Genomic DNA, 26,756 nt, shown 5'->3' with positions numbered 1-26,756 from the left:
GGTCTCTGGGGAGGAGGGGTGTCTCAGGATTGCACATCAAGTGGATGTGGGTACACACACACATACACACACACACACACACACACACACAGGAAAAAGAAAAAGAGAGAGAGATAGAGAACTCAAATATATATATACATAAACCAAATAAGTGAATATGATAAAAACTGTGCTAATCTATACTGAAATTATATTAATTAGTATATTAAATATTTACTTATATTAAAAATTAAAATAAAATACAGAAAAGATAAGCATTGTGTTGCACACTTAAAATCTAGTAGTTTGTACACAGAGGTAGAAAAGTCATAGTCTAAGGTCAGCCTTGGCTACATTGAGAATTCTAGGCTAGCCCAGGCTACATGAGACTTTGTTCAAAACAAATAACAAGAAACTTCAGCTAACCAAACAAAAGTGCAGTAGAATTTAAGTTTATGCTGGTTTCTCCCTCCCCTCCTCTTCCTCCCCTCCCCTCCCCTCCTTCCCCCTCCCAGGTTTCTCTGTCCTTCCCATTTATCATTCTCACAGCTCAGGGGCCATCTGGGTAACTGCTCTGTACGTCTAGACTGGCTCTGTCCAGTGCTAATACAAATGAGAACCACCTAGGCAATTTTTATTTTTGTACTATCCATATTTAAAAGAAACAAAATAAGACAGAGCTTGCTACATGACTCCGTAGTTCAAAGCATTTGCTGTACAATTCTGAGATGCAGACTGTGGATCCCAGCACCCCCAAACAAATTGTCATGCATACACCTGCAACTCCAGCTCAGAGAGGGTCAGAGACAGAAGATCATTGGAAGATGATGCTGAGAAAACATGAGTTATTTAGATGTTTTATTGTTAATTATTTTATTTTTAGGTGGGTTCTAACTATATTACCCTGGCTGACCTCAGAATCACTTTGTAGACGAGGCTGGTCTTGAACTCACAGAGGGAGATCCATCTGCCTTTGACTCACTGATACTACACCTGTAATTTAACATTCAGATGTTTGGTTACTTCCTTGGAGTCAGCTCTGACACAGCCAAACCCCTACACAGCTCAGTCAGTGCAGCTCAGTTGTGCATTGAACTAGTCCACACAGCTTTTCATTAAAGGGGGCCAGGTATAATGAGCAATTTTCTACGTGTTTGTTCTAATGATGGATTTTTTTACATCAGATTCAGGAGGAGACCAGACCATGTGTCATAGGAATAGGCAGTGATAGAAGAGGACACCAGACGCCCTCTTCTGGAAAGCATGCGCATGTACAGGTTCCTATGCACCCAGTGATTATAAAGCAGTTGATCCTCTTTTTTATTTTTTTTATTTTTTTATTCGATATAATTTATTTACATTTCAAATGATTTCCCCTTTTCTAGCCCCCCCACTCCCCGATAGTCCCTTCTCTTCCCCTGTCCTCCCTCCCACCCCTTCCCACTTCCCCGTTCTGGTTTTGCCGAATACTGTTTCACTGAGTCTTTCCAGAACCAGGGGCCACTCCTCCTTTCTTCTTGTATCTCATTTGATGTGTGGATTATGTTTTGGGTATTCCAGTTTTCTAGGTTAATATCCACTTATTAGTGAGTGCATACCATGATTCACCTTTTGAGTCTGGGTTACCTCACTTAGTTGTAAGTCTTCCTCCTAGCACTGCTTTCATTGTGTCCCAAAGATTTGGGTATGTTGTGTCTTCATTTTCATTAAATTCTAAAACGTCTCTGATTTCTTTCTTTCTTTCTTCTTTGGCCAAGGTGTCATTGAGTAGATTATTGTTCAGCCTCCATGTGTATGTGGGCTTTCTGTTGTTTCTGTTGCTGTTGAAGACCACTATTACTCCATAGTGATCTGATAGGAGGCATGGGATTAGTTCGATCTTCTTATATTTGTTAAGATCTGTCTTGTGACCAATTATATGGTCGATTTTGGAGAAGGTACCATGAGGTGCTGAGAAAAAGGTATATTCTTTTGCTTTAGGGTGAAATGTTCTATAAATATCAGTCAAATCCATTTGGTCCAAAGCTTCAATTAGTTTTACTGTGTCCCAGTTTAGTTTCTGTTTTCCTGATCAGTCCATTGAGGAGACTGGACTGTTGAAGTCACCCACAATTATTATGTTAGGTGCAATGTGTGCTTTGAGGAAATGCAAATCAAAACAACATTGAGATTTCACCTTACACCAGTCAGAATGGCTAAGATTAAAAATTCAGGAGACAGCAGGTGTTGGCGAGGATGTGAAGAAAGAGGAACACTCCTCCACTGCTGGTGGGGTTGCAAATTGGTACAACCACTCTGGAAATCAGTCTGGCAGTTCCTCAGAAAACTGGGCACATCACTTCTGGAAGATCTGGCTATACCACTCTTGGGCATATACCCAGAGGATTCCCCAGCATGTAATAAGGATACGTGCTCCACTATGTTCATAGCAGCCCTATTTATAATAGCCAGAAGCTGGAAAGAACCCAGGCATCCCTCAACAGAAGAATAGATGTAAGTCTTAGGAATTCAGTGTGGATTTCATGTGTGTTACAAACCAAGAGTCTCCGCAGTCATGGGGGAATGAGTTAATTCCTGTGACAATGGTACAGCTCCCATAAGGCACTATTTCTCTACCAACTCCTAAATTATCATATATTTTAACTTTTATTTATTTGTTTGTTTATTTTTGTCTTGGATAACACTTTATTTAGATGGATTTGTAGTGTTAGGTAGAACAAATGCAACTCTTCTGTTAAACCACCTCATATAGACAAGTAGTTCTATTTTTAGCTTTATTTTATTTCAAATACAAATGCAAGGAATATCATTTTAAAAAGATCAGCTGGGCGGTGCTGGTGCATGCCTGTAATCCCAGCACTCTGGGAGGCAGAGGCAGGCAGATTTCTGAGTTCAAGGCCAGCCTGGTCTACAGACTGAGCTCCAGGACAGCCAGGGCTGTACAGAGAAACCCTGTCTCGGAAAAAAACAAATCCCCAAAACAACAAAAAAACAACAAAAAACAAACAAACAAACAAGATCAACTATAGACATTACTATGCTGTAAAGGCATGGAGTTCTGTGTGAAGAACACTGTCAAAGGAATGGCATGTGGTGAACAATACCTTGGGGAACTGTGAGAGAGACTCCAGAGAAAAGCAGAGAGAGGGCCTATTACCTCAGGTGCATTTTCTTCCCTGGATTATTCTTGGATGTGATTTCATGCCTACTGTGTGAAATATTTACAGTCAGTGTACAGGACATGTTTATTCTTGTTGGAGGTCAGAACATAGCTGTAGAAGCCAATCTGGTCAATGTGCCTGGAATTTGGATCTGGCCTCGCTTTCATGCTTTCCGGGATATAATACGGGCCAGGCACTTGTGTTTACACAGGTCTGTCCTAAGGGCGTTCTGGGAGAGAGCTGTTCTGTTAATGATTACTGTGTGCTTATTGATATCTATTGACATGTTCTTCTGATCCTGACTTGTTTTTAACTCAAGCAGCTTTCCTTGGGTCGCTGCTTTCTTTGTTACGTTGGTGTGTACACTGAAACTGATTGTCTACAGCAAAGCTGGGCGGTGGTGGCGCACACCTTTAATCCCAGCACTTGGAAGGCAGAGGCAGGTGGATTTCTGAGTTCTAGGACAGCCTGGTCTACAAAGTGAGTTCCAGGACAGCCAGGGCTACACAGAGAAACCCTGTCTCTTAAAAAAAAAAAAAAAAAAAAAAAAAAAAAAACCACAAGATTGTCTACAGCATCTATAAGCCACCCCATTCTTTCAGGTCCTCAGATCCCATGTCCAGCAGACAAGATCTATGCAGGTCAACAAAAGTCAGCAGATGTGTCAAAAAGTGTGATCTTCAGTAGGGTTTGGAGAGCATGAAACAGTAACATTTCAAACAATCCTCTCAGCAAGTGTACAGCTGCAGTCAACAGCATACTAATGATTGATCTGGGAATGGATGGTCAACAATGATTGAGCTGGGAGGGTCCAGTCCACTGTGGGCAGTGCCAGGCTGGGCAGGTGGTCTCCTGCTGTACGAACAGGCAGACTGATGAACAGGCAGGCTAAGCGAGCCAGTGAGCAGCCTGCCTCCCTGTCTCACCTCTGCCCCTGACTGAGCTCCTGCCTCATTCCTCTCTAGGATAGACTGTCATCAGGATGCTCAGGAAAGCCAGATAAGTCCACTCAGCCCAAACTGCTTTTGACCACTGTGTTTATCTGTTAGCAGCAGAAAGCCAGCTAAGAGTTAAGTAAGCATTCTCTATTCCAAGGCAACTATTCAAAGAAACAAAGCACAACTCTTTTTTTTTTTTTTTTTTGAGACAGGGTCTCACATAGCTCAGGCTGGCCTTGAACTCCCTACCTGGACAGTGCTGACCCTTGAACTTGTTATTTCGCCCCCACCTTCCAAGTGTTGGCTGACCTTGCAGGTGTGCACCACCATGCTGGGTGTGGAACCCGGGCCTCGGTCCAGGCTAGGCACTCTCCTGAGGTACATCCTCAGTCTCTAGAACATTATATTTTTATTCCATCACAGTCTCTTGAGTATGGGTTTTGCTGTTTAATTTGGCTGAAGAATCCAGCCTAAACTGGTGTGAGGTACATGCCCCCAATCAAGCAGTCAGGAGACTGGGGCAGGAGGAGCAGAGCTGGAGATCAATCAAACAAATCAAAGACCAATCAGATTAAGCGAGCCGTAGAGGCCAAGCAGTTCCCACCAGTTTTCTGATGGAATCCCACTGATCCTACTCCCTCCTTCCTCCCCCCCTCCTAGGAATCAGTGTCCTGCCTGGGGCCTCTCCTCCAGTCTTGCTCCCTAATAGTCCACTCTCCTCACGAGGCAGCCCACGTGTTCCACTTTCTCCGATTATCAGAAGGATCCACCTGTTCTGCTGTTCAAGTCCTTTCAGTCCCTGCCTGGAGGAACTGCCTCTCTCCTGCCTTTACCAGTCCCTCCTTTAGCTACACTGGCTTTCAGTCTGCTTCTAGGATATCACAAGTTCTCCTGGTCCCTGCACCTATTCATGCCTGGTCCCTTTCTCAAGACACTTGTCTCTGGTGGCCATTGGAGTTGCCTCATAACTTTCAGTTCCTGGCTGACATTTGTTGTCCAGAAAATAACCTTCCTGTTTGTTTTTAGTATATTTCTTGAGTAGCTTATGCCAATCAAACTCTTACCTAGAGCGTGAACTCTAACATGCCATGCCTTAGGAGCCCACGCGATGTTTGACTCATAGTTGGCACAGAATGAGTATGTGCACTGTGATTGGAAGGACAACGCACACGCCTGATTCATTGCAATCCCATGAAGGACGGGGAGGGAGAGCTGGCTCTGAGGTTGTTGACAGGTTATGTCTCCTCCGGTGACATGAGCCAATTGAAACCAAATTAGATTATATAAAGTCAGCAGCTTTACTGGAAAGCAGCTCCCGGGAGAATGGGGGGAGGGGTGAAGAGATAGCGAGAAAGGGCCCATGTGCAGAGGGAGAAGAACAGAAGAGAGAGACCAAAATGTTGGATTCATTTTGGAGGAGCCTCTGGGGGTAGGGCAGCCCAGCACCTGGCTGGGCTGGATATGCAGATAGAGGCTGTAGGATATGCAGATAGAGGCTGTAGGATATGCAGATAGAGGCTGTAGGATATGCAGATAGAGGTTGTAGGATGCTGGGAGAACTTGGAGCCAGGTCTGCTTTGATGTGTAAAATATGCTCTTTGGTCCCTAATCCCTGGTCCAAAACCAAACACTTAGGAGTCCTGTTCTTCCTGAGAATCAAATACTACCGCTTTGGTCTCTGTGAATGACTAACTTCCTTTTCTGGCTTCCGCGGGCACTAGGTATGCATGCGGTGCACGTCCATCTGGGTGGGAAAAAGATCTACACGCACAAAAAGAAATTTGATTTTTTTTTTGTTTGTTTTTTTGGATTTTGTTTTTCTTTTCGAGACAGGGTTTCTCTGTGTAGCCCTGGCTGTCCTGGAATTCACTCTGTAGACCAGGCTGGTCTCAAACTCAGAAATCTGCCTGCCTCTGCCTCCCAGAGTGCTGGGATTACAGGCGTGCGCCACCACCGCCCAGCTGAAATTTGATTTTAAAGGAAAGGAAAAACTATTCATGAGGAGTTTTTCTTTCGAGAAAGTCAGAATGCAGCAGGAGAGTTCCATAGCCAAGACAAAGTATTTCAGCCAGACAGACTGAGCACAGAGCAGAGATGCTGCCACAAAGTCCGAAGGACATGAGGAAGGGGTTCTTTTTTTTCTATATTCTTTGTTTACATTCTAAATGCTTTCCCCTTTCCCGGTTGCCCCCTTCCCATAAATCCCATAAGCCCTCTTCCCTCAGCCAGTTCCCCAATCAACCCCCTCCCACTTTTCTGTCCTGGTACTCCTCTACATGGCTGCATCAGGCCTTTCCAGGACCAGGGCCCTTTCTTTCCTTCTTCTTGGGAATGATTTGATATGCTAATTGTGTCTTGGCTATTCAGAGCTTCTGGGCTAATATCCATTTATCAGTGAGTGCATTCCATGTGTGTTCTTTTGTGATTGGGTTACCTCACTTAGGATGATATTTTCCAATTCCAACCATTTGCCTAAACATTTCATGAATTCATTGTTTTTAATTGCTGAGTAGTGTAAATATACCACATTTTCTGTATCCATTTCTCCACTGAGGGACATCTGGGTTCTTTCCAGCTTCTGGCTTTTATGAATAAGGCTGCTATGACCACACCCTTTGTTTTCTCTCCACTGTAGAAATAAAAACTTTTACTGTTATGTTTGCTTAATTGGTTCTACAATATTCAAGTGACCCTTGCTGCATAGAGATGGCCTATAAGTAGGAGTTGGTGTCTTCATGAACCTTGGCAGAGTCTAATTTCTACTCACAGACCCATAGTAATTAATGAGCTACTCGGTAGAGGAAAAAGTATTTCTTAGTGCAGCATTTTTCTTTAACTTTTCTTTTTTATATTTATTTCTATATTCTTTGTTTACATCCTAAAATCTTTCCCCTTTCCCAGTTCTCTGCCCCTCCCCCCATAAGTCCCATAAGTCCTCTTCTCTCCATCCATTCTCATATCTTTCCCCCTCCCTTTTCTCTGTCCTGGTACTCCCCTACAATGCTGGATCAAGCCTTTCCAGAATTAGGGTCCTCTCCTTCCTTCTTCATGGGAATCATTTGATATGCTAATTGTATCTTCAGTATTCAGAGCTTCAGGGCTAATTATTATCCACTTATCAATGATTGCATTCCATGTGTATTCTTTTGTGACTGCATTACCTCACTTAGGATATTTTCCAGTTCCATCCATTTGCCTAAAAAATTCATGAATTCATTGTTTTTAATTGCTGAATAGTACTCCATTGTGTATATATACCACGTGTTCTGTATCCATTCCTCCATTGAGGGATATCTGGGTTTTTTCCAGATTCTGGCTATTATAAATAAGGCTGCTATGAACATAGTGGAGCATGTGTCCTTATTGCATGCTGGGGAATCCTCTGGGTATATGCCCAGGAGAGGTATAGCAGGTTCCACCTGAAGTGTCATTCCCAGTTTTCTTAGGAACTGCCAGACTGATTTCCATAATGGTTGTACCATCTTACAATCCCACCAGCAATGAAAGAGTGTTCCTCTTTCTCCACATCCTCGCCAACACCTGCTGTCTCCTGAGTTTTTAACCTTAGCCATTCTTACTGGTGTGAGGTGAAATCTCAGGGTTGTTTTGATTTGCATTTCCCTAATGGCTAATGATGTTGAACATTTCTTAAGGTGCTTCTCGGCCATCCGAATTTCTTCAGGTGAAAATTCTTTGTTTAGGTTAGGTCTGTACCCCATTTTTTAATAGGGTTATTTGGTTCCCTGGGGTCTAACTTCTTGAGTTCTTTGTATATATTGGATATTAGCCCTCTATCGGATGTAGGGTTGGTGAAGATCTTTTCCCAATTTGTTGGTTGCCATTTTGTCCTATTGATGGTGTCCTTTGCCTTACAGAAACTTTGTAATTTTATGAGATCCAATTTGTCAATTCTTGATCTTAGAGCATCTGGAATAACAAAAAACCCAGGATAGCTAAAACTATTCTCAACAGTAAAAGAACTTCTGAGGGAATTAGTATCCCAGACCTCAAGCAATACTACAGAGCAATAGTGTTAAAAACTGCATGGTATTGGCACAGTGACAGACAAGTGGACCAATGGAATAGAATTGAAGACCCAGAAATGAACCCACACACCTATGGTCACTTGATCTTCTCAAAAGAGCAGAAAATATCCAGTGGAAAAAAGATAGCCTTTTCAACAAATGGTGCTGGTTCAATTGGAGGTCAGCATGCAGAAGAATGCAAATTGATCCATTCTTATCTCCTTGTACTAAGCTCAACTCCTAGTAGATCAAGGACCTCCTCATAAAGCCAGACACACTGAAACTAATAGAAAAGAAACTGGGGAAGACCCTGTTGTGCCAGAGGCACAGGGGAAAAGTTTAGTGCAGCGTTCGTATGCTTGGAGGCGCCTATCCTTCCACGCACTTGGTGATGCCCTCTCAGGACAATCTGTTTTACTAAAAAAAGAAGGAAGGAAAGAAAGAAACAAACGAAGGAAGACAGAAAGAAGAAAGAAAGAGTAGTGTAGTTAGGCTGAGAAAAATAAAATCATGTTAATTAAAGTACTTTGTAACAATACATACTTTGGAGATTTGCTGTGCATGTGGGTCTCTTTTTGTCCTTAAACATTTATTTACTGGTAATTCTTTTGTTTGTTTGTTTGTTTTTTGAGACAGGGTTTCTCTGTATAGTCATGACTGTCCTGGAACTCCCTCTGTAGACCAGGCTGGTTTCAAACTCAGAAATCTGCCTGCCTCTGCCTCCCATGCACTGGGATTAAAGGCATGCACCACCACAACCCAGCACTGGTAATTCTAAGGAAGGAAGGGCCATTTTGGTTTGAAGGTTGAGGATACAGTCCTTCTTGGTGGAGTCTGCAGCAACGTGAGGTGTCTGCTGGCATCGCACGCACAGTCAGGAAGCAGAATGATCAATGCTGCTGCTCAGCTGGCTTCCTCTTCTCATTCAGCTCACGACTCGAGGCTGTGGGCTCTGGCTACTCCCTTGTCTAATTTTATTTCAAACATCTAACTTGTGGATGAAGAGATGTGTCAGCAATGCTTGCTGCTCTTCCACTGGATCTGGATTAACTTCTCAGCATCTACGTAGATGGGTTACAATGGCTCGTAACTAGCTCCAGGGGATTCAACATCCTCTTTTGGCTTCCAAGGGAATGTATACCCATGGCATACATTCATGTACACACACACACACACACACACACACACACACACACACACACACAAGCTATTAGACGAATTTAAAAGCAAACAAAATAATCCATTTAATATACAAATATTAATGAGTCCTTTAAAATACTCCGATGATAACAAAATGCCAAAAAACCCAAAAAGATATGGCTTCGAATGAAGGCTCTTCCATTTCAGCCTGCTTCTCTCCCAGAGAGAATATAACAAAGAGCCTTCGGGGTTTGGCTCATCACATTTCTACCTCTAGACAAACACATGTGAACATGTTGTTATTATCTCATTTTTTCCGCAAAACGTCTGCAAAAAATAGATTTCTATGGAATAGGTTGTGTTGCACTCTTTAAAAAATTATATTTCTTGGAGATATTCTCAAGTCACAGAGTTCCAGTGTATTGTTGACATTCTCTATGAGTACACATTGTTTTTTTAATATATGTTTTTAAAGAATTATTTATTTTGTCTGGGCGGTGGTGGCGTATGCCTTTAATCCCAGCACTTGGGAGGCAGGAGCAGGTAGATCTCTGAGTTTGAGGCCAGCCTGGTCTACGTAGTGAGTTCCAGGACAGCCAGGGCTTCACAGAGAAACCCTGTCTCAAAAAAACCAAAAAAAAAAAAAAAAAAGGAATTATTTATTTTATGCATATAAGTACGCTATAGCTGTCTTCAGACACATCAGAAGAGGACATCTGATCACTTTGTTCTCTTTGGCTGTGAGCCATCATGTGGTTGCTGGGGAGAATTGAACTCAGGACCTCTGGAAGAACAGTGTTCCTAACCGCTGAGTCATCTCTTCAGCCCCAGAGCACACATTGTTAATAAGCAGACTCAACTTTGTTTTAAGTCATGATCCCTGATAGGAAGTTGGAAAAACATAAAACGCATTTTTAGAAAGCTGCTCCTGGGAAGGGTTGTTCAGCTTGGTGTTCAGGGACTCTGGGACATCTTGATTTGAGTGTAGACAGCTCTTTGCAAGAGGACCATCCTGGCTGGGGTGTGGCTCAGTTTTAGTGTACTTGTCAAGCATGCATGGAGTTCTGGGTTGGATCTTCAGCACAGCAGAACCCATGGGTGGTGGCATACACCTGAGAAACCAGCTCAAGGGGAGGCAAGAGGATGGGAAGTCTAAAGTTACCCCCGGCCACACAGCAGTTTCAGTCTAGCCTGCCTTACGTAGTGAGACCCTGTGTCAAAACAAGAGAGAAAAACAAACACCACTACTCTGAATCCAAACTGAAATGATCATCCTAATTTCATTTGGTAAAACCTAATGTTAAATCTCCCTGACCCATGTGCCTTGCTTGCCCTGAGTGGGTGTGGGAACGACATCTTACACTCACTCAGATGGTCATGGTCCAGAAGTTTTAGCACCAAACTGACTTGTGACATTGTACAGAATAACCTTAAGAACGCCTCGCTTAGTTTATTAATTATTTATTTGATTTCAGGATTGCAAGAGGCTCTGTAAATTGGTAATACCTCCTGAAATCATTTTGCTTTGAGCAATGTAGCACTTTCTAGTTGTCAGAACAGAAAATGGTCTTATCCAATTTCCTGTCTTATACAACTACCTAACTCTGGAAGACTCCACAGGTGAGTTAGTAAACCTGAAAGGGTGTCAGGACATGGGAACGCTCTGCTTTGGAAGCTGGAAACCTCTCCCTACACTTCTACAAGCAGAGATTCTTAGGTTTGTTTGCTTAAACTGTTCACTATTAGCATGGGCTACAAATAAACATTTATGAGGATGATGTTAGTTGAAAGTCAGACTGGTGTCATATAATTAGTCAGTTTTCACTTCTGCACACGAGCTTCACTGGGTTCTGTCTATATTCTATTCCTCTTTCTGACTTTCAATTTATTCATCTACAATTAAGAAAGCTGGTCCAGTGGATCAAAGTCCCTTTCTGTGGAAACCTTCTCAAAGCCAGCATGATCTCCAGATCTGGAATCTGAACTCAACGAAGACTTTTGCTGAAGCCTTAGAGATTGCCCAGCAGAAAGTTAGCTTTTGTTTGTTTGTTTTGTTTTGTTTTGTTTTTGTTTTTGTTTTTGTTTCAAGACAGGGTTTCTCTGTGTAGCCCTGCCTGTCCTGGAACTCACTCTGTAGACCAGGCTGGCCTCGAACTCAGAAATCTGCCTGCCTCTGCCTCCTAAGTGCTAGGATTAAAGGCAGAGTGCCACCACTGCCGCTTGGCTTAGCTTTTGTTTGTTGTGGGGACAAGATCTCACTATGTAGACCAGGGTAGCCTTGAGCTCCAAAGATACAGCTGCCTCTGCTGGCTTGAGTGCTAGTTTAAGTATTTTGTTTTAATCCTTAAAATTGAACAGATACTATCTTGGCAAAAGGATTGTAGAACTAGAGAAACTCGATTTTCAAACAAAACACTTGAAGGTGTGGTCAGGAGATAAGGATGGAATTCTGGGACAGACTCTTCTTTATCCATCTGCAGCTCTGGAAGGGTCCAGCAGCAGCAGAGGACTAGGAGAGACTAAGAAGAAGCTGTGGCTCTCTCCTATCTGGTAAGTACGGTTTGGTTTTCTGTAGGCTTGTGCTGGAGAGAAGCAATGAGGATAGTGCTCCTACTATATGGCTTTGCATTTGGGATGGTGTGGGATTCTGTGTGGGATATTAGGACAATGATGAATCTGTAGACATTAGGGCAACTTTAGGGCAACTTAATATCTAATAGAGTTCTTTGGCTTCTTGGATGGTGAGTCTTTCTTTAAATGGAATAATGGCTTTTTATAGAAGAGGTATTAAAGCCTTCTTAAATTCAGTTAATATAAGATATAAAATTAAAACTGTAGCCATAGTCTGGTACTTTTAGACTAAGGCCCTATATAAGTTAGGCCCACATCTGTAGATAATATGCAAATTTGTCTAATATGATAATGGGTTCAAGAAGTTGAGGGCATAGATGTATTCGCAGTCTTGTTCATTGACTTTTGTTGTTTGCAAAGTAAAAGTATTTATAAGGGATGTTGGTTTGGAGTGTAAATTGAGAGCTTCAAATTGGCTACTGGGATTTGAGGTTTTGTGTTAGGTTTGTGAACATAGCAAGGCCAGAAGTAGAAAAGTTTTGCTTTGTTGGGAGTGTTGGAGAGGGGGATGGTGTGGCCAGTCCAGGAAAGGGGGGCACCTTTTTTGAGTTTGGAGTTTACTTTTTAGTGACTGAGTTGTCAGTGAATTCTTTTTCTGTGTTGGGGGAGATATTTAGAGGAAAGCTTTAGAAGATATTTTTAAACGTATGTATTTATGTCAAGCAGACTTGATGAGGTCTCCCTCAGACTGTGGCTTCCTCATCTGGCCATCTGCCTGTCTGATCGGTACTTCCCCTTACGTTCATATACTGCAGGGTGTGCTTTCTCGCTCCAAAGATTCCTCCCCCAAGTCTCTCCCCCACCTAAACTCTGAAGTTTTTAAAATAAGCCACGAGTCAGGCAGTGCAGGAAACACATCATAATGAATTCTCGTTCGATTCTTACAACAATATGAAGTCTCACCAACCTAGACCTCACTGCAGTCTTCCACTGAGGTCTGGGATTCCAAGTATAAACTGCCGTGACTGGTTCTTGCTGTCACTGTATTTGAGGCAGGGCCTCTTGTGTGCCAGGATTTCCTCAGAATAGAAGCCTTGCTGAGGATGAGCTTGAACTTCTGGTCCTCCTTTTCCCAGTTGCTGTGATTCCAGGTATATACTTCTAGCTAGACCCAGTTTATCTCATGAGGAACATCGAACTCAGGGCTTGCTTAGCAAGTTGTCTACCACCCAAACTGGACCACAGCTTCTATACTGCTCATTTTATCATTAAAATACCAAAGTACCAGCATGTTGACAAACACTTATAATCCTAACCCTGGCAATTCCAGCCCTTGGGAGTCAGAGGCAGTTAGGACTGGTTCTAGCTCAACATTGCTACAGGGTCAATTAGAGGCTAACCTTGCTACTTGAGAGTTTGCATTGTCAAACTACCCAACCAGTCTTCTCTTTCCTTGTATATGTCTGTCTCTATCTCTCTGTGTGAGTATTATCAAACTCTGGCTATATAAAACTTTGGTGTTATCTTTAAGATGCTAATAAAATAGTTTATTATACAAATTAGAGTGATCATGACTTTAGGGCATCAACTCTCACTGAATGACATTACACGATGGGAAAGCGTTACATGAAGTTGTTTTTCATTTAGAATCTTATTTATTTTTTTAAAGACATGCTCTTACTGTGTACCTCTGGCTGGGAGGGAAGTTGCTGTGCATACCAAACTGGTCTCTAATGCGCAGATATCTGCAGGAGTTTGCCTCTTGGTTCTGGAGTAAATGCGTGTTCCATCATGCTTTGCACTTTTGTTTGTTTATCTATTTTTTTTCCTCATTTTTTGTGCTTTCCAAAGGTGGAAACCAGGGTCTCTCTGCCTCTGACCTATAACTCCAGTCATCCAAACTCATTTTCCCATTTATTATTTAGAGACAAGGTCTTAAGAAGTTGCTCAGGTAGCCTAGATAGCCCTTAAGCTCTTGATCCTCCAGCCTCAGCCAGCTGAGAAGCTGTGGTTACAGGCCTGTACTTTCAGGCCAAACACAAACTTTGACTGTCCCAGAAATGAAAGTCAAGGATCAGTGTTTGTATAAAGCACAGAGGTAGGACGGTGTGTTGGGTCATGCCTGCAATCCCAGCATTCTGAATCAGGAGGATCTCAATTTGTGAGAGACCAACCTGAGATAGAAAGAGTTTAAGGTTAGCCTGGGCTACAGTTAGACCCTACCAAAATAACTATATAAATTAATAAACCAACCAATCAACCAACCCTCCCACCCACCCACCCAACCAACCAACCAACCAACCACACTGGTGGATCATGACATGGGAGCTACAGTGAGGTAAAGGGATTTCTGGTCACAGAGATGTTTATTGTCTTCCCAGCCTCTGAGCAGATGAAACTAGCTGAAGCCAACCCAGGCTACATTTCAAGGTGTGTCTAAAAGTTAAGAGATTGTAAGAAGCTGAGCTCTGTGGTTAATGGCTACTCAAAGATCTAAGATACCCTGAGATAGCTTTGACTCTACGGTCAGTACTGTATCCCTCCGCCATCTGCAAATTCTACTCAGTCAAGATCAAACAGCCTTAGGAATCTTGAGTCCATGTCCAGCTCCTTAGACATCAGCCTCTTAGTGTAGTGACACTTTTGGAATTTACCTTATTTTAAAAAACACAAAACTATCATAAGAAAATGCTTTGTGCTTTTGTTTGTTTGGTTTTTTGAAACAGGGTTTCTCTATATGTGCCCTGGAACTCACTGTGTAGACCAGGCTGGCCTTGAATTTATAGAGATTTGCCTGCCTCCCAAATGCTGGGATTTAAGGTGTGTACCACAAAACCTGGCTAGTTTAATCCCAGGTGTGAGGCTGTCAGGCTGCTTGAGACTGTCCTCAGGGTGCTTGTGATTTTCCTCATGCTCTAGTAGAGGTTTGGTTTTGCCTGAAGCAGATTCTGTGATTATGTGACAGTTGGAATTCTGGGAATTTTTCATATGGTATATGAAAGCTAGAGTCCAAATTGAGGGGTAATGGGGGATAAAGGGTGGGAGGAAGAATTACAAAGTAGCAAAGAGAGGCTACAATGTAGACAGCTTCAGCTCACAGCACCTTAAGTCTTCTGGGTTTCCAGCCATCACCTTGTTGTCTTCTCCTTTACACTTGTTTCCACTGATGTGTGTCTTTATGTGATCCCAAAGATATCTCCCACTCAACATGACAAAAAAAAGCCAGGATATCTCTTCCAAACCCTGTCATGTGAGCAGTTCTTCCCTCCTCTGCTGATAGCCCCTCCCCTCATGCACAGCTCAGACCTGAGTAACTCGATCTCCCTCTGCAGACCCCAGCCTACAGGATTCCCACTTTGCTCTGCCTTCTGAGCCCACTGACCAACGAGAGTCCTGATCCCTTCGACCACTTTGCTCTCTGTTGTCTCTCTCCCACAGTGAACTCCTGCAAAGACTCTGAGGTGTCCTTGCTTGTCAGCCTAGCAGTCACAGCAATCCTCACATGGCACCAGTTCCTGGGACTCCCACACCCCAGCAATGACTCTCTGTGTCCTTGGGAAAAAGAGTCCTCACAGAGCATTTCCTGTCCCTGTCCTGCCCTGCCCCCTGTTCTTCTTCTTTGCTGTTCTTCACTGTCCCAACTGCCCTGCCCTCTCCCCTGCCTCAGGCATTCTCCTGCATCTGCACCTTTCCCCTCTCTCTGTCTTCTCCCCTCACAGCCCTTTTTGGTTGGCTAACCTTCTTCAGTTTTGCTCAAATATGTTCTGTGTGAAGGTATTAGAAAGAGCATTTAAGCTTGACAGTACAGGTTAAGATTGTACCCGTACCTTCCAGCACTGCCGCCGAAGCTTCCTGAGCTTGCTGGATAATCTGTTTACTTGTCCATCCAGCAGGGTTAGGAATACTGTCTGCACAGACCTAAGCCCTGTGTGACTGGGCATGGACTATTTATTCTCTCTTACATATAGTTAGTTAAATGTTACATGTTTTTCTTAATGTATTGATTTCCCACAAAGACACAACCTTCTTGAGACCTGGTCTTTGATTCATTGGTATATACAAAATTCATGCTATCATGTATAATATACTGTAGCTATGCAATGAATGTGAAATGAGCAAAATTTTAGTATGAATAGTACAGTTTGCTATACTAAACATGATTACCTTATAATTTTATATTTCTGATTTCATAGTCATTTTAAATTCTGTGTATATGCCTATGATTGTGTGCCTATGTGCATTTAAATGTAGAAGCCTTCTCAACTGCCAGATTTTTTTGGAGCTGGAGCTAAGGGTGGGTGTGAGTCACCTGAGTTTGTTGCTGGGAGCCATACTTGCATCTTCTGCAGGAGTAGTAGACCCTTCTTACTGCTGAGCTCTCTCCAGCCCCCATGTTAGCATTTTTAATGTGAATAATAAGTTAAGGGAAATGGCTGACTTACACAGCAGTCAGGGCTGGCAGGCAGATGGCTCTGGGACATAAAAAGACCATTCTGGAAGGGATTTCAGGATTCTGGTTATACATGAAGGCTTGGCAGAAGCTGCTGGAGTTGGGATAAGATGGAGTGCATGCAGTGAGTACCTAGTAGTATAGGGGAGCAACGGGACATTGCCCTGTGTGGAAATAAAGTGAATTCAAGCTGGTGGAGTATTTCAGAGAGGTCTGCAGTAAGCAAGAGCAGAGACTCCACTGGGTGTGTTTTCCCTACTTTTCCACAAATGAGCTGTTTAGTAAGGAGCTGGGAATTCAGTGATGGTCACTGAGTCCTGTCACCTCACACTGCTCCCCTGTAGGTGGTGAGTCACCCCACATGGGATGACAAAGTTGACCCTAAAAGGCAGTGACTCAGGAAGACTGCAAAGCTCAAGTTAATGAAGAAGAATTCCATCAACCAGGGAGAAGGCTCAGGGGAGCAAAGTGCCTGGCCAGCCTGGCAGCTGAGTTTGATGTGGAATCCTCCTAAAGGTGGAAGGGGAGAAACAACTCCAGAGAAGGGTTTCTCCCCTTCTCAAGAGTCCATGGCATGCCCACAGTCATACACAGCTAGGAGGAGTCAGTGTATTACAATGGTAACCAATAAAGGAATAAGACATTCCACTGGACTATATCCTGTGCAAATGTGAGAGCTCACGGGCTAGTGTGGGGAGCTTCAAGCCTGAGGATTTGGTTCTTTGACGCCTCTGCTCCTCAGCTCCCACCTTCTCATTCTCATTACTGATGGAATCTTCCCTCCACCTGTCCTCCTTCAGCGATTAACCTGTCCTGTCACTTGCTTTTGTTTTGCTTCTTTAATTTTTTTTTCTGTTTTGTAGACCAGGCTAGCTCAGAACTGTCAATCATACTGCCTTTGTCACCAATGTTAAAGTTGCGACCAAAGCTCGCTTACATCTTGCTCTTTGCTTTATTGATGCCTTACGCTCATGGAAATCCCCTCACCCTACACCCCCCTCAGTCTTATGAGTGCTGTGCATACAGATAGGAGCCATCATTCCTAATTCTCCCTTGTCATTTTTTAAGAGATTTCTTCCTGTTCTCTTATCCTGCTAACCCTGAATGAAGGTCTCCTGGTACCCTTAAATTTCCATTTGTCCATCCCTTCTATCCACACTTAAATTGCCTCAAAGGGTTATATAACCTACAGTTGGGTGTCCTCCAACATCATATTCATCTGAAATAACTTAATAATTAAGGTCAAATTATGTGGAAAAATGAAATAAAATTTACTCAACTGTAGGCTTGAAGGGATGGCTCATCAGTGGAAAGCACAGCCTGCTGCTGCAGAGGATATTCATTCAGTTCCCGGCATCCACCTGGGGTAACTCAGAATTCCCTACAAGGCTAGTTCTACAGGATCTGGTGTTTCTGGTCTTAGCCAGCAACTGCTCCCAAGTGGACTTATCTACACTGAGACCTATATAATTTAATAGATAATAAAATTCAATGTTTACAAAGTTGACTCAGTCTAGCTGGGTATGATGATACATATCTTTATTCCAAGAGTTGGGAGTCAGATGCAGTGGATCTCTGTGAGTTTGGGCCAGACTTAGAAACATAGTGAGTTCCAGGACAGTCAGGGCTACATATAGAGACCCTGTCTCAAAAAAATTATTTTTACTCACTTGTATAGACATATTTCAGTTGCTAAATCAGTCACTAGTGACTACAGTATTTCACACAGCTCATATGTAATACCATCTTCATTGGAGACATTTCCATTGACTGGGCATGGTGGCACACAGCTGTAATTTTAGCATTCTGGACAAGGGGCATGAAAATTGCCACGAGTATTAGCTGGAAAATTTAGTGAATTTCTGGCAATATATATATTATGAGGAACTGAGATGAGGAAGAGGAACTGGAGGCTGCTTTAGACTGCAGGTGGCCCAGGAGGATTGTCCCAGACAGTTATTCAGGGGTCAGTTAGAAAAGAGAAAAAAGGGGCTGAAGAGATGGTTCAGTGGTTAGAGCAATGACTGCTCTTCCAGAGGTCCTGAGTTCAATTCCCATCAACCACATGGTGGCTCACAACCATCTGTAATAGGATCTGATGCCCTCTTCTGGTGGGTCTAAAGACAGCTATAGTATACATAACATAAATTAAAAAAAAAAAAAGAAGTTTTAAAAAAAAAGAAAAGAGAAAAAATTGAAGCTGTGGATTAAGGAAGAGACAAGACAGAACACCACCTGGCAAAGTCCTGAGGTGATGAAAGCAGGGAAGGAAGTCCACCTGGCCTTGGGACAGGTGGTCAGGGCAGCAAATCTGAGCCCTAGGAAGGGACCAGATAAGTGAGATTTTGCAAAAACCTCTGGATAAGAAATTGGGCTCCCTGCTCCTTGAGAGAGCTATGAGCTAGGGTTGTCAGTGGGACATGCCATGGTCTGATTATACATTGACCATCTGTCTCATTGTTTGTGAATTTATTTGTTAGCTGTTCACTTACCCATCCCTGTAAGCTGCTTGCACAATTCTGCATATTTTACATCTCTGTTGGTGTGACTCACACTCCTCTCCAGTTTATTAGTAATAATGGCATTGAAATAAAAAATCTGTTCAAAAATCCTTCTGACCGACATCGATGTTTGCCTGACCTTAGGCTGTAGTACAACTAGCATGGAAACATTTTGCCTTCCAAATGAATAAAATGTGTCAATTCTGTGTGACACACTTTGGTATTTGCTCTTCTATCTTTTGACAATGCAAAATGGAGCCAACCTTTGAGCCCATGAGATGGCTGGGCAGATAAAGGCACTTGCCACCAGTCCTAGTCCTCAGCTCAACCCCCAAAGCCTGTAAATAGAAGGCCAGAACCTCCTCCACATAGCTGTTCTCTGACCACATGTGTGCCTTGGCATGTTCATGCGCTGCATGACACAAAACTATTTACATAGCTCTTATTGCAAAGGGAATAAAGGATTATTGTGACCCAACTTGGAGTAACCTGGATCAATAATATGATGTACACTAGGTTATAAGGAATAAGTACTGGGTTCCACTGTGGCAGAGGCTATGTGAATTGTCCGAGTGCTGGAAAAATAGAAAGCCAAAAATCAGTGTATTTTCCAAGTATCCTGGTGGAAAAAGCAGGCAGATGGGACACAGCAGAACACAGAATCTCTCTCTCTCTCTCTCTCTCTCTCTCTCTCTCTCTCTCTCTCTCTCTCTGATTTCCCTCTGTATCCCTGATTGTCCTACAACTCACTCTGTGGACCATCCTGGCCCCAAAGTCACAGAGATCTGTCTACTTCTGCCTCCATAGAGCTGGGATTAAGGCATGGCCGCCACCACTCCACCTGACATCTCTTGTACAGATTTCAGATCTTCTTAGTCTTAGCCTCAGGGTTGGTGGAAGCTAGCTGTGTGAAAATGTAACAGTACATGTCAGAAGTTATTCTGACTGTCATGAGGAGAGGACAGGCTGTTAGGTGAGATGCGGGGGTTGGTAGCAAATGGCTGTTAAGGGGCCAGCAGGGAATTAATGCTTGTTGTGAAAGCTAGTACTATCTTTAAGACTGGTAACAGCCTTCTTTCCTCTCTGACAGGAAGCCAGAGAATCTTCTGTCCAGAAATGGAGTTAATGAAGTACTAGGCAGGCTTACTCATGTTTTTATGGTTTAACAATTAAGAAGCAAAAGCTGAAATCTACAACTTGGAATCTGAAGACATGTAACATCCTCCATAAATGGGCTTAAAGATAGCTGCCCTGGGGTTCCTTGGGTATTCAGTGCATGTGAGTAAGAAGCTCAGGGTCTCCTTCACAGCTGATTCTCCAGGAAGCAGAGCAAACATTAGTGCTATTTTACCTAGGAAGAAATCTAGGTATGAGAGCTCTGTGGATCTAAGACTTTGATTCTGTACCCAGTGCTTTTCTAGGTATCTCTAAACATCACTCGGGAAAATGTGGCCTCAATCACCATGTGTGGCTGCATGTGCGGCACCATGGTCTAGCTCAGCCCATTTTGCTGTGTTTAAGGTAGTTAAGCTTTAGGGACCACCAGTATGAATTTGAGGAGAAACAATACAATGTCCATCAGAGGGCAAGTGCATCTTTGCCATTAGAAGGCTAGCCTTGGCTTAGAGTTCTACCCAGAGCACACAATCCAATGTCTGCCTTCAGTTTTCTGTGTTTGCTGCCTTGTTTGTGTCCGGGTCAGAAATCATATGGATGGCTCTATGTGAGAAGGGCAGGAAGGAAGTGTGTGTTTGGGAGGACACTGTGCCCTGGCAGAGTGGCTCATGGGAATCATAGAGTCAGGGTGAAGACCTGATCAGACATAGTGTGCTGAGTGCCACAGCTAACCAGAGAGTCTTGTCACTGTCCTTCAGGTCGATACCATGATTCCTCTTCAAGTCTTCATTTCAGGCCTCATACTGCTTCTCCCAGGTAAGTGAGCCGATGGGCTGGGGATGCTGAGAAGGCTGGAGGTGGCAGGAGAGATGACAAGCCTCGGGTTTGTTTGATCACGGGATATGTAGTGAGCAGAGAACCTGGGTAAATTGTAGGTCCAAAGAATTCCCTTAACATGTATGAGTTTCAAAACTGATTGCTAAATAAACATGATTCACAAGATGTGAAGCAAGGGATGCATGTATGTGATGGACAAGCAAACATGAGTACACATGCCTGCATGTGATAGACAGGTAGGGGTAAGTGTAGTGATATGTGTAGTAAAACTTTTATGTCTGTTTAAGGTAAGTGTGTAGTAAATCCTTTGTGTTTGGCTTTGAGTAAAATGTTTCAGCAAAGCCTTTGCTATGTTTGGGTCAATCATTAGATGATGAGAAATTGTTTTGAGACTGTTTTGGACCTTGTAGAAATGTCTCTCTAGAGAATCTACATTTAGTCTTCTGTGAGAACACACAACTCCACTAAACCTGGTGTTTTTACTTTTGATTTTGGTTAGCCATGGTCAAAAAGGTCATATTTGTATGAGTTGTCTGCTGTTACTGGAAGCAAGGGCAAGATCACATTGGTAGTTGGAATCTTTCTCAGCTCCACTTAACTAATTAATTAATGTTTGTATAAAGTGACTGGAGTGAGGTAGTTGGGGTCCGTCTTTTCCAAGAAGGCTGAACCCTCTGCTCCTCTGGCCAATGAAGGCTTAGCATCTTCTCTACAGCTGAGAAGGTGAGCTTCCTTCTGTACTGCAGCACCTGTGATCAGCACTAATCAATAGTTAAGTGTCCATGCATACGTGTAGTAGTCCCTTCCATGAATGATGGCTCGTCAAAATCAGACTTCATTCCACTTCTTTGCATCCATTTGTTTATTTAAACTGCTTTCAGTTATGTACTAAAAAAAAAAATTCTAATTTAAGGGGTTTTATGGGAGAGGGGGAAGAAGGCATACCATAATTGTCTTGGAAATAAGGTCTTTGTTAATTCAGACTGGCCTCAGGGGATAAAAAAAAACAATGATAAAGAAAAGCTAGAGCTGTTCAGCACTTGTTCTCTTTCATAATACAAGTTTTATTCCGCTTGAGTCCCACCCCCTTTAATTTTTCTGAAAAAAATAAAAACAAAGTTGTAGGAAAATGTTGAATCCTAATTCCCCATTTCTTTTCCTCTCCCTTTTGAAAAATCACAGGCGCCGTGGATTCTTATGTAGTAGTGAAGGGGGTGGTGGGTCACCCTGTCACACTTCCGTGTACTTACTCAACATATCATGGAGTCACGACGATGTGCTGGGGCCGAGGGCAATGCCCGTATTCTCGTTGTAAAAATACACTTATTTGGACCGATGGTCACCGTGTCAATTATCGGACGAGCACTCGATACAAACTGAATGGACGTATTTCAGAAGGAGATGTGTCCTTGACAATAGAGAATGCAGTTGAGAGTGACAGTGGTCTGTATTGTTGTCGAGTGGAGATTCCTGGATGGTTTAATGATCAGAAAGTGACCTTTTCATTGCAAGTTAAACCAGGTAAGCCTCTATGTTTCCTTTGTTTATATTTTGCAAGTGAATGGGGTCTTTTAATAATTTGATCTTTTCCTATAACAAGAAAACTGAAGGTCTTATAAACATGTTGATGATTAAACACTGGCATTTGATGTTTTAAAAGACATAATCTCATGTATCTTGTGGCCTGAGAATATAGGCATATGGCACCAAACCTAGTGTTCTTAAGTATTCTCTTTTGAGTTGCAGAACAACTTTATTTGCTTGGATGAGGTCCTAAGATCAATCTTAATTCAAGACTAGCATCCATGTCCTAACTATACTTGGGGCCATCTTGTTTGTTCGTGAAACTGCATCCACCCTCCATCCTGAAGCACAGTTGGGAGCTTTATTTAAGTTGAATGTATTTGACTTTAAGAACTGCCTCCTTTCTGTAATTATACCTTAGGACATTAAAACAGTGTTCTCAACAGTATAAAGCTGTAACAACTGTAACCTGAAAAGCAGACAATGCAAGGTCCTGCTGTCCAGATAAGCTGGCTTCAGCAATGGTCAGCTGACCTTCTAAGCACAGGCCACAGGTATAGGTGGGGGATCTACTCTCTTCCCTGACCTGCCTTAGGTTTTTGAAGTAGGTCTCACATCATATCACAAAAACTGTTGTTAGAGAAATGGAAATATCCTGATAGGACAGTGTTTCCCCCCAACATCTGCTCACTGGTCATTCGTCAGTGTAATAGCAGATGGACAGCTGCAGCGAGCCTATAAAAGACCCCAACACACAATTCCCTCCAATGAGCTTTATTAGAACGAGGAAGCCTCAAGGCCACGATCAACCTGGAGTTGGGAGGGAGAACACTAGACAGAAACCACAGTGTGTTCATTCATATCTTGATGGGATGTCAGGAGGCTGAGAGGGAAGGGGAGGCTTCCCTGTAAAACCTGAAGAGGAGCATCACGAAGGGCAAGAATGAGAGAATTCTAGGGAGGAAGAGAAGGTGACTGCAGCCATGGCTGGAAGGGCGGGGCAGACAGAGCATCCTCTTCAGACAGCAGCCTTCCAAGTGATCTTCCCAGCAGCCCTCCTGAGGATCTGGGCCCAATCCCAGAGTACAGAGCAAGTCTGGCTTTTATAACCATTTAGTCAGAGTATGGCACAGCCAGTTCTTGGTTAGGTCCCTAAGTCAGGGGCTGCTGTTAGGACACAGAACAGAGAGCTTTTTAACTGTGTCTCAGGGAGCAGCAGGGAGGTGCGGCTTGATCTTTTCAGACTATGGGATCCAGTCTAAAGGTGCAAGCCCATGCTCTACCAGGAAGGAGCTCATGGAAGCCCCGAATCTGGACTAATGACATTGTTAGGTCCTCTCTTGCCTCACACTCACAGACATCTGCCTGCCTCTGCCTCCCAAATGCTGGGCTTAAAGGCATGAGCCCCTATTTCCTAGCTTTGCATTTTGTTTTTTGTTGTAGATATTATGGATTTCTTGCATTGACTAAAAAAGTAGATGCCTGAGGACTTTCTGGCTTCTGATGTTGTTCCTGATCTGCATTTACTAAGGGTTTACACTGACACTAGACATCAATAATAATCTTTTTCTGTATTTTCAATTAAATCATTATTCTGTAGTCTCTCAGCTAACCTTTGTTATTCAATTCCATTTTATGTTTGATTTGATTTTTAAAACTGTATTTATTGTCACATATAGATACATGTGAATGATGTGTGTGTGGTTGGTATGTGTACCATGATGAGGGCAAATTTGAGCAGCTGGTGTAGATCTCTATACCTTTATGCCTTTATGTGAGCTCTAGGGTTCTACGTCAGGTGGTCGGGCTTGCAAGCATAATTAACAGCATAAAATTATTAATTTCAGATAATTAATCAAAGCTTTTATAAAGCTTAAATATTCGGTAAAACATCAGTGCTTACAAAGCCATTGTTTGACCCCTTCACAAGTCCATTACCGAGCCAACAGCTGCTTCATCTTAGCAACCGAGTCTACATTTTCTCATGGTTTAAACACACCGAGCTTCCTCATCCACTGTTCCTGGACCCCCAGCAGCTCCTTGGTCCTTTCCCATCCACCCGGGAGATAAAATGCTCCAGCACAGGAAAGGAAAAGCCCTGTGCTGGTGGCCGCTTTCCTGGCTTTTGTTCTCATAGTGATCGTCCGACTAGATTTTCTTCAGACTTGCCTTTTCTTCCACCTTAAAACAAATTCGTAGTGTCCAGGAGGGTTTGGATTATGCTCAAGCATCAGCCTATACTTTGGATTGGGTCAGGCAACACAGTCTAATAACCTAGGGCCAGACCAGGTTATTAACAGACCTGTGAATAGATGCATAGCAACACAGCCACGCCCACTCCTGGGCTTTCAAACAGTTGGGCATCAGTACTTGTCCTGAACACCTGCTTTTAGGTTTCTGAACCCAAAACATCATTGACCCCTCTACAGAAAAGGACTTGTCCTCACTTGCCTGAGGACAAGTGAGATGGCTCCTTGGTGCACACGATAACTTGGTGACCTGAGTTCAATCCCTGGGCCCACATGCTGCTGTGAGAGAACAGAGTCTGAAAATGCATCTGCAGATATCCATATAACTGACATCACCCAAAGACACAAATACATGCATTAAATAAATGCACTAAATTTAAGAGGAGGGCTCTACTCTCACTATTTCCGTACATATGGTAGAAACACTATAGTTTTTCTTCTTTATTTCAAGGTAAAAACACACTGGATTAAGAGATTTCAGTGTATCCCCCATAAAGAAGAGTTTCAAAGCAACTGTTGCTTATTCCCATGGTTCTAGTTCATGGGTTGGGCAGTGAAGACAGGCAGATTACTTACAGGGACCACGTGTCTGCTGACACAAAGGAGCCTGAGTGCTTCCCTGACTGTTTCCTTCCAGCACCATTTTGCCTCTGTTCTATCTTGGAACTCTGCACACCGAGACCACCAGGAGCTGTTTGGATACTACCAGCAACTCTGTTGTTGTTGGTTTGTGAGTTGCAGGTTGAACAAGCCTAATCCAAACCCCCCTGTCTGCAGTGCTCCAAAATCTGAAACCTTTTGATCATGGACTTGAAAATGTACCTGTAAAATTTGATGAAACTAATCCTGTGCAGATTATCCACAGATTATAACCTTAAGCTACATGTGTAAAGCGTAGGCATGTGGATGCTAGCTCAATCCATGTTTATACTTGTGCCCTACCCATACTATATTTTATTTATGCAAATACTCCAAATTGTTAAGAAAGATTTTAGTTCTGAAACTCATGATCCCAAGCATTTTTGGATAAGGGATAGTCACCATGTCTCCTTTAGATTGGAAGAAACTGTTTAAGATAATGTTACTCCCCAGGCTGTGGTGGCACACGCCTTTAATCCCAGCACTCTGGGAGGCGGAGGCAGGCAGATTTCTGAGTTCCAGGACAGCCAGGGCTATACAGAGAAACCCTGTCTCAGGGTGTGTGTGTGTGTGTGTGTGTGTGTGTGTGTGTGTGTGAAACAAAAACAAAAAACAAAACAAAACAAAAGATAATGTTACTCTTTATCAGATGCTCAAATCCCTTTCTGATAGGCCCTGTGTGGAATCTGCGTGCTTAGATGCAGGGCTGTATGATGTGTCTTCTCAGAACTGACTGAAATGAGCATGCTGGGCTTGAAAATGTGGGTGGAGTCAGTCACTACTGAGAGGAGTCCCAGCCCCTGTACCTTCAGTCTCACAGATCCTTAGAGAGATCAGAGGATCTGATGCCTGTCATTCATAAAGTGTTTCCATGAGAACTTGGGCTCTGTTTTCATCCATGTTGTCAGTGTGCTGCCTCCTATTGATGAGCCTGCCTCCACTGCCCCACCCTGTCACTTCCTAGTTGATAAGTTGAAGGGAGGAGCTTCTGCCTGGAGACAGCCTCTCACTGGTGCTACAGCAGAAACTCTTGTCTCTTCTTGCTTGACTGATCCTTGCTTTTATCTTGATTTTCAAATCCAGAAATTCCCACAAGAAGACCCACGACTACAAGACCCACAACTACAAGGACCACAACTATTTCAACAAGATCCACACATGTACCAACATCAACCAGAGTCTCTACCTCTACTCCTCCAACACCAACACACACACCAACTCACAAACCAGGTAAAACCCACTGTGCATCAGGACCCTGAGTTCTTCTTATGAGGGACAGTAGGACACACAGACACTGAGTCAAGTCATAAGCTTACAATCGGTGAAAAGTTTTGAATTGGGTCCCAAATAACAGCGTCATGAGGCCTGTGATTTTTCCAGGCTCGAGATGTATTCACCCTCTGTTGTATAACAAATGAATATGGAGGACACCTGTCTCTGTCAGATTCCCAGGGGATTGACTAGTAGCCAGATGCAGGTGGATCATAGACCTAGAATGGCTAATGAGGATGATGGGAAACTGGTCTAGCTGCTGTGTCTTTTTGATGAAGAGACAGGGACAGCTGAGAACTAGAGCCGCTGTGGATCCTTTGTGACTATGCTGAAATAGTTCCACCCAGCTGAAGC

General features: G+C 43.1%; 1 protein-coding gene across 1 annotated transcript in view; it reads left to right on the top strand.

The window, feature by feature from the left end:
• The first annotated feature begins 11,086 nt into the window (after positions 1 to 11,086).
• LOC127693698 (hepatitis A virus cellular receptor 1 homolog) overlaps positions 11,087 to 26,756 on the top strand; it is a 36,002-nt gene continuing 20,332 nt past the window's right edge. The window contains exons 1-5 of the mRNA XM_052194757.1: positions 11,087 to 11,273; positions 11,724 to 11,793; positions 20,640 to 20,697; positions 21,901 to 22,239; positions 26,214 to 26,360. Of these exons, the coding sequence (XP_052050717.1) occupies positions 20,649 to 20,697; positions 21,901 to 22,239; positions 26,214 to 26,360 (535 nt within the window). The 5' untranslated portion in view covers positions 11,087 to 11,273; positions 11,724 to 11,793; positions 20,640 to 20,648. The remainder of the gene's footprint in view (positions 11,274 to 11,723; positions 11,794 to 20,639; positions 20,698 to 21,900; positions 22,240 to 26,213; positions 26,361 to 26,756) is intronic.

Source organism: Apodemus sylvaticus, chromosome 10, assembly GCF_947179515.1.
Source record: "Apodemus sylvaticus chromosome 10, mApoSyl1.1, whole genome shotgun sequence".
In the NCBI taxonomy this organism is placed as follows: Eukaryota; Metazoa; Chordata; class Mammalia; order Rodentia; family Muridae; genus Apodemus; species Apodemus sylvaticus.
The sequence above is the reverse complement of the archived record's forward strand: the minus strand, read 5'-3'. Positions and strand labels throughout refer to the sequence as shown.